Source organism: Tupaia chinensis, unplaced genomic scaffold (assembly GCF_000334495.1).
Source record: "Tupaia chinensis unplaced genomic scaffold, TupChi_1.0 Scaffold143796_1, whole genome shotgun sequence".
In the NCBI taxonomy this organism is placed as follows: domain Eukaryota; kingdom Metazoa; phylum Chordata; class Mammalia; order Scandentia; family Tupaiidae; genus Tupaia; species Tupaia belangeri.
In genome coordinates, this window is record NW_006203646.1 from 1,388,651 (window position 1) to 1,397,322 (window position 8,672).

The 8,672-nt window shown below is 40.8% G+C and overlaps 1 protein-coding gene across 1 annotated transcript in view; it reads left to right on the top strand.

Annotated features, from left to right (window-relative positions):
- ATP10B (ATPase phospholipid transporting 10B (putative)) overlaps positions 1–8,672 on the top strand; it is a 132,699-nt gene that overhangs the window by 37,503 nt on the left and 86,524 nt on the right. The window contains exon 5 of the mRNA XM_027766957.1: positions 4,624–4,730. Coding sequence (XP_027622758.1) covers positions 4,624–4,730 — 107 coding nt within the window. The remainder of the gene's footprint in view (positions 1–4,623; positions 4,731–8,672) is intronic.

Genomic DNA, 8,672 nt, shown 5'->3' on the forward strand with positions numbered 1-8,672 from the left:
TGCACTTCTCATGCCCCAGGCTTGTGGATTTGGTTCATCCCAAGTCACCCATGCCTTGAGTCATAGTTCTTATTCTCTTAGAGAACAGCTTCATTGCTGGTTTTCTGCTTTGACCCTTTCTGCTCCAATCTACTGTCAGCAGCCAACCTTTCTTACTTCCTATCTAGACTCCGACCCACCCCTCTTACACAGATTTCAAAACAGAATTTTCCCAGCTGTACTCAGCCCCCTGGTTGCTGCTCATAGAGACCTATCCTTCTCCAACTGCCTGGGCCTCATGGATAAGTACTAAAAGTCCTATCAGTCAACCCTGCAGCCAATCCATGGCACAATGGAGAATTCCTTGCTCTGGCCCTCCATCCTCGCTGTGCTTGGCCAGGAGAATGCCCACAGGCCCAGCACCCACAGATGATCTGCAACCTTTTCCTGAGAAAACTCACTGGTCTAATGCCTCTGAGTTTCCCAGCAGCAGCTTCTCTAAGTCCCTTATTTAGGAGTTCCCTGTGATTGCACAAGCTAGGTAGAAGACAAATGGCTTTTAATATCCATTTGAAGATTAGGGGTATCATATTTGAATATGCAATTTTTTAATTATTTTTTTTCCTTTGGTTTTTTCCCTAGGGCGCATACACTCATCAGAGAAAGACAGAGATAGTGAGGAGGAAAGGGAGAACCCCTCCCACCAAGGAGAGGTGACCATGCCACAGTCCCTTCTTCATTCTCCTCCAGGGATTTTGGTCACACATACACACACCAGGCATGATTTTCAAGCCACCAGGTCTGGGACTCAAACCACAATGGGCACATGGGAGTTCACTGTCTTAACAAACACACCACCTGCTGGACTCAAAATGCAATTTTTAAACAAAGAGATGTCTATAAAGCAATAGTTATCAACCCAGGGGCAATCACACACACACACACACACACACACACACACACACCAACATACATACACAAGCAGGAGATATTTGGCAACATTTTTGCTTGTCACAACTGGGAAGAGGTGCTGCTGGCGTCTAGTGGGTAGAGACCAGGGACACTGATATATATCCTATAATGCACAGGACATCCCCACTACAAAGAATTATCCATTCTGTGATGTTAATGGTGCCCAGGTTAAGAAATGATGCTCTAGGGAACCAGCAGTTAGCGTAATGGCTATGTCACTGGATTCCCATGTAGTCGAACGCAGTTCGCGTCCCAAACCCAGTGGCTTAAAACTCACGCCGGGCACATGTGCGTGCGTGCCCAAGATCCTGAGAGGAGAATGGAGGAGAAGGGATTGTGGCATGACCATCCCCTCTGGGGGGTGATTTCTCGCTTTCTGTCTCTATATCTCTTTCTGTCTGTCTGGCAAGCACACGCACCCTATGGCAAAAACCTCTCCAAAAAAATAAATAAATAAAAAAGAAAGGCAAAGTTCTCATGCCCCAGGCTTGTGGATTTGGTTCATCCCAAGTCACCCATGCCTTGAGTCATAGTTCTTATTCTCTTAGAGAACAGCTTCATTGCTGGTTTTCTGCTTTGACCCTTTCTGCTCCAATCTACTGTCAGCAGCCAACCTTTCTTACTTCCTATCTAGACTCCGACCCACCCCTCTTACACAGATTTCAAAACAGAATTTTCCCAGCTGTACTCAGCCCCCTGGTTGCTGCTCATAGAGACCTATCCTTCTCCAACTGCCTGGGCCTCATGGATAAGTACTAAAAGTCCTATCAGTCAACCCTGCAGCCAATCCATGGCACAATGGAGAATTCCTTGCTCTGGCCCTCCATCCTCGCTGTGCTTGGCCAGGAGAATGCCCACAGGCCCAGCACCCACAGATGATCTGCAACCTTTTCCTGAGAAAACTCACTGGTCTAATGCCTCTGAGTTTCCCAGCAGCAGCTTCTCTAAGTCCCTTATTTAGGAGTTCCCTGTGATTGCACAAGCTAGGTAGAAGACAAATGGCTTTTAATATCCATTTGAAGATTAGGGGTATCATATTTGAATATGCAATTTTTTAATTATTTTTTTTCCTTTGGTTTTTTCCCTAGGGCGCATACACTCATCAGAGAAAGACAGAGATAGTGAGGAGGAAAGTGAGAACCTCTCCCACCAAGGAGAGGTGACCATGCCACAGTCCCTTCTTCATTCTCCTCCAGGGATTTTGGTCACACATACACACACCAGGCATGATTTTCAAGCCACCAGGTCTGGGACTCAAACCACAATGGGCACATGGGAGTTCACTGTCTTAACAAACACACCACCTGCTGGACTCAAAATGCAATTTTTAAACAAAGAGATGTCTATAAAGCAATAGTTATCAACCCAGGGGCAATCACACACACACACACACACACACACACACACACCAACATACATACACAAGCAGGAGATATTTGGCAACATTTTTGCTTGTCACAACTGGGAAGAGGTGCTGCTGGCGTCTAGTGGGTAGAGACCAGGGACACTGATATATATCCTATAATGCACAGGACATCCCCACTACAAAGAATTATCCATTCTGTGATGTTAATGGTGCCCAGGTTAAGAAATGATGCTCTAGGGAACCAGCAGTTAGCGTAATGGCTATGTCACTGGATTCCCATGTAGTCGAACGCAGTTCGCGTCCCAAACCCAGTGGCTTAAAACTCACGCCGGGCACATGTGCGTGCGTGCCCAAGATCCTGAGAGGAGAATGGAGGAGAAGGGATTGTGGCATGACCATCCCCTCTGGGGGGTGATTTCTCATTTTTCTGTCTCTATGTCTCTCTCTCTCTGTCTGGTGAGCACACATGCCCTATAGCGAAAACCTCTCAAAAAAAAAAAAGAAATGATGCTCTAGAGTCAGTTAGATAGAGCATCCCTATAAACCAAAGGCACTAAACAAAAAAGCAACTATTTCTTCTCTACCATCCACTGAAAAAGGGACATTATGAGTAGGTGAAGTAGGTACCTCTATTATTTGTCATCACCTCAGAGCATTATAAAAGTATTCTTTAAGTCACAAGCTATTGACAGTGACACATTCAAGATTCATTGGCCCAGTCACTCCTCAGTTGGCCTCTTCCTTGATAAAGAGAGCAAATAATGATGAGTCTTATACTTCAGTCATTCTTAGACCACCTTTATGATTTTCATCACATTCATAAAAATCTATACTTCTATCTACCAAATCTTCAATTGCCTTTTTTTTCATAAGTATATTTTAAAATTTCAAAATGAAAATTTCTATCACTGTCCCTGTGGGAAACCAATATCACTTGTCATACACAGAAAGTAATAGTAAAAATTAATACATAGGCTGGCCCTATCGCAGTTGAGCATCACGCAGTAGAAGCCAGATCCCCCGAGGCCAACTGCAGTTTGAATTCGAGCTCCAGCAGCTTAAAAAAACACACTAAGCATGTGTTCATATGCCCAGGATCCTAATAGGAATGAGAAATGGAAGAAAAGAGGACTGTGGCACTACCAGGCCTGTTGGGGAGTGCTTTCTCTCTCGCTCACTCTCACTCTCTCCCTTTCTCTCTCTCTCTCTCTCCCCATGTACCTCTATCATTTAAAAAAAAAAAGTACAATTAATTTAAAAGTTTTCACTATACTCTGCCAAAGCCTCCTCCATATTACAAAATAGAATAGGGACCAGCAGTTGGTGTAATGGCTATGTTGCTAGACTCCCATGTAGTCGACCACAGTTCAAGTCCCAGACCCAGTGGCTTAAACTCACGCCGGGCACATGTGCGTGCATGCTTGAGATCCCAAGAAGAGAATGGCTGAGAAGGGATTGAGGTATGGCCATACCCACTGGGAGGGTGATTTCTCGCTTTCTGTCTATCTCTGTCTTTCTGGCAAGCACACCCACCCTATAGCAAAAAGCTCTCAAAACAACAACAAAAATATAGAATAAACAAATGTGAGAAGAGGGTGAGCGATACTCTAGTAAGAAACAGAAGCAGCCTCCTTGATCAAGCTTCAGCAGAACTGAAAATGGAAATGTCTCTCTGACTGGGTGTAAGTTAGTGGGAAGTATCTGGGAGCCCTTGGGTAGTAAAAATCACAATAGGGTTGGCCTGCATTTCTGAGTCCTAGGATATTGTGGTGTTAAGTGTGTGATCTTGGAAAAATCTCACAGCTTCTCTGAGCTTCCATTTTTTCACAAATAAGGATAATCCTATTAACTTCCCAGAACTGTGAAGAGTCAAATAAAATGATGGAAGTAAACACAGTTTATAAACCCACTGAGGAACTATTAGCATTGAAACAAAGGCATATCGAGTGGCATTCCAGCACTCTGGAACCAGACTTCCTAGGTCTGAATCCTTATTCTGCCATCACTAACTCTATGGTTTAGTTTTCCTACCTCTGACACAGGTATGAGGCTGTTGTGAGGCTTCATTGAGTTAACACGTGGAAAAGATTATCACTGGGCTTAGAGCAATGAAGTACTAAAAAACTTAAGCAGAAAAAGCTCTAAGCAGTTATTACTTTTCTATTCTTTCCAATGTTACTATCACTTTTCTGAACAAGAGAGAGGAGAGGGATGGTGTTCACTCACTACTTTTATTTCTGGGAACTAACCAGTGAGAATGGGGAGGCCACTAAACTGTCCCTCCATTTTTCATTTGTCATTCCCAGGGAGCACCCTGATCAGACCAGGACTGGTTTTGGCAGCGAGAGTCTTCTGCTTCGAGGTTGCACCATCAGAAACACTGAGATGGCTGTTGGAATTGTCATCTATGCAGGTCACTGTCTCTGGGGAGTTTTTGCTTGTCTGTTTGGTTGGCTGGATATCTTTTTTCTTTATTTTTTGTGGGGGGGGAGGAATGAACTTTTCTTTATCCTCCCTCCCTCCCTTCCCTCCTCCAAATCTCTCTCAGTCAGTGTGAAATCACAACAGTTCAAAAGAATAGTCATGTAACTTCTCATTTCTCAGCTAGGTAGGCACAGAGAGGCTGGGAATCATAGCAGTTCACTTAACCCACAGGAGACATGAGATTCCAAGTTAGTATCAGACATTTGAACAAAACAGCAAGAGGGATTCACACCCATCCATCCCAAATGTTTTGTGATATTAAAGACAAGATGAAGAGTATCTTCTTGAGTCTTGGAATAACCTCGTCAAACTTAACAACTTCACCTTTTGTCTCAGTTTCCTCATTCTTTGTAAAGAGAATATTTGTATCTGCCTCAGAGTATTTATAAGGATCAAATGACCCAAACACATGAATAGCTTCAGCATTGTCTCTAGCAAAATGAGCCCTCAAAGAATTTTAGTTGTTACTTTTACAATTACGTTTTTACTACTATCCTTATTTATTCCATGGTTCTACATATAGGGGCTTATCTCTCCTTATTTTGATTCTGCTTCCTAGCGAATTGAATGTATTTTTAAAAAGTAAATAAAAATTTAAAAATAAAATTTTTAAAAAAAGAAATAATGATAGCACTTTTCACAATGAAATCTGACCTTGGAGGGCAGTCTTATGACGCTGTGTCCAAGTGCCTAATGCCCAGTTCTGGCTAGGTGCTCAATGAATGAATGTTGTTACATGAACAGCTAAAATCATCTTCCACTGTAGAAGAAACACAGTCTTCCTACAGGAAGACTCCAAAATACATTTCCCTCTGAGTCTTTTGCTTAGTGAAACACTTTGAAAATTTTTGCTTGCTTGTTTTTTGTTTGGTTTGGTCTGAGTGGAACTCCACTTTTTTTATTTAATTTTATTTATTCTTACAATAGTCTTTTTTATATTACATTGAATCACATATACCTTTACAGTGTATTACATTTCTTTTTCCAGCACAATTACTATGCATATCAGTCAAGACAAAGATACTACTATCCACATCATCTCATCAAATAACTTTGCATCATTTTTTTCAATTATTATTATTTATTCTCATTATTTTTTAAACATTCAACCACTATATAACATTTGACTTGTATAAAGAATTTACCCAACTTGAAATACTTCTCAGACCAGTCCAGTTGAGAATACTATACATGGTATCTTCAACAGGTAATAAACCATTTCTGTGTCCCACTCATGTCATGCCTCTTGCTATCCTTCTCTATACTCTTCCCTTCTGCCTCCCACCCTGTTCCATACTGTCTTCAGCATCCATAACTATTTTCACTGCTTTTATGCCCTCCAGTATTTCGATCTCTACTATAAAGTGCAGATAATTGGTATATATTAGGTGGATACATACAATATCTTTCTTTCATATCCTGGCTTGCTTCACTCAGCAATAGATCCTCCATATTCTACCACTTTCTATCAAATGCCAGGGTCCTGTTGTTTTTTATGGCTGAGTAGTATTCCATAGACTATATGTACCATACTTTTTCCATCCATTCATCTGTTTGTGGACATTTAGGTTGGTTCCATGTCTTAATGATTGTAAATAAAGCTGCAATAAACATTGATCTGCAAGCACTTTTCTGACTGAGCATTCTCCTTTCCTTTGGGTAGACACCCAGAACTAGGATTGCTGGATCAAATGGTAGTTCTATTTGTAGATCTTTGAGGAACCTCCATATTGTTTTCCACAATGGCTGAAAGAGTTCACATGCCCACCAACAGTGTAGAAGAGTTACCCTTTCCCCTTTCACCAAATCCCTGCCAACACCTATCACTTTTTATATTTTTAATCTTTGCCGTTATGACAGGGGTTAGGTAGTATATCATTGTGGTTTTAATCTGCATCTCCCTTATGATGAGGGATGTTGAGCATTTCCTCATATGCTTTTTGGATGTTCATATGTCTTCCTTAGAGAGATTTCTGTTCAGCTCATTTTCCCATCTTTTAATTGGGTTAATCATTTTTTTTTCTAAGTAAGTCATTTGAGTTCCCTATGTATTCTAATTACCAGTCCCTTGTCTGAGGAATATTTTACAAAATATTCTCCCATTCTGAGGGTTGTCAATTCATACTAATTACTGTGTCCTTCACTGTGCAGAAACTTCTTAATCTGATATAGTCTCACTTGCCTATTTTAGGGATTATTCCCTGTGCTTTGGGAGTCTTATTTAAGAAGACTTTGCCTACCTCAATGTCTTCCAGAGTTGCCTCAGTATTTTCCACCAGTAGTTTTATAGCTTGAGGTCTTAGGTTCAGTTCTTTTTTGTTAATGGTGAATGATAGGGATGGAACCCCACTTTTGATTAACTTAGAAAAGGCACTTAAATGTCCATCCACCCTAAAATGCACTTTTTTAGATTGTCAAAGAAAAACAGGTCTTCTTCAAAATAATGTCACAATATAGCTAATTTTTCCAAATTTAGCAGAGGAGGGTTGTTCAGGTAACTTCTTTCAAAGGTCTTCACCAATGGCGCTCAACAACATCTGGGAGATGTACTAAAAAATGAACACTTCAGCAAAGTTTGCTCCACAAAAAAAAAACATTTTTTTTGGAGAGGTTTTTGCTGTGAGGGCACATGCACTCACTAGAAAGACAGAGACAAAGAGACAGAAAGCCAGAAATCACCCCCCAGAGGGGAGGGCCACACCTCAATCCCTTCTCCTCCATTCTCCTCTCAAGATCTTGGGCAAGCACACACACATGCCTGGTGTGAGTTTAAGCCACCAAGTCCAGGACTTGAACTGCAGTCAACTACATGGGAGTCCAGCAACATAGCCTTTACACCAACTGCTGGTCCCATCCACCCAAAATTTTTTAAAAGCCCAGCCCATTGGTTTAGAGCTTGGATTCTCTACCTGAATAGAAACAAAGAAGTTGCAAGTGGGTGATGGCTGTGGTATTGGGTCATCAGAAAAGTAATGATGCATTTTTGCATAGAAAACCATGTCATGACTTTTCTGACAACCCAATATATGAGAAGGGAGATTTCCAATTAGTCAGGCTGCCTGGTTGTAAATCCACTCTCATCCTGCATATTCCTACTCAAATTGGTTAAACTTTCAACACAATAAGAACTAACCACTCCTTCCTTGTACAGTCATATGGTTCAAGAGATTATCTGTGAAAAATGCCTAACACGGGACCTGGAATGTATTAGTCCCTCCAAAAATGACAGAAGTGATACTAGTTTTTTGTTGTTTTTGTTTTGTTTTAAGGGTAGTTTTTTTTTAATTTATTAAATGTATTTATATTTTATCATGTCTTTACAGTATACATTTCTTTTTCCAACACAAATACCATGCATGTCAGTCAAGACAAAGGTATTATTATATACATCATCAGCAGCAAAAACCTTCTCATTTTTTGTCAAGTGAGCATACTTTTACCAGTTTTTTCCTCCCCCTTTCCCCTCCCTCCCTTCCATACCAGACTTTTATTTTTTTTTCACATTTTATTGATTCACGAAAGATCTTCAAGTATGGACAAAGCTAGAATCTAGTGACAGGTGCATTGTCATTTTCTTCTGAAACATTTTTTTCTCTCTCCCTCTTTTACTAAAGAGGGGTGTAAACTAACTTATTTGCAAAAAATATATAGATTAATCTCAATTTGGTCTGTTATTTGCACAAAGCACCATAAGAGTTCATTTTCTGATGCAAGGTAACAGTTACTATTGTATTACTGAACTTATGCAAATAACCATTCTGCCACAAAGTAAGAATGCTAACAAATATTTTCCGATTGCAAAAGGGTCAGGAAGTGAGAAAGGTTTATGTTTCAATTACAAAAAAATTGGGGGGGGGGGGACCAGCAGGTG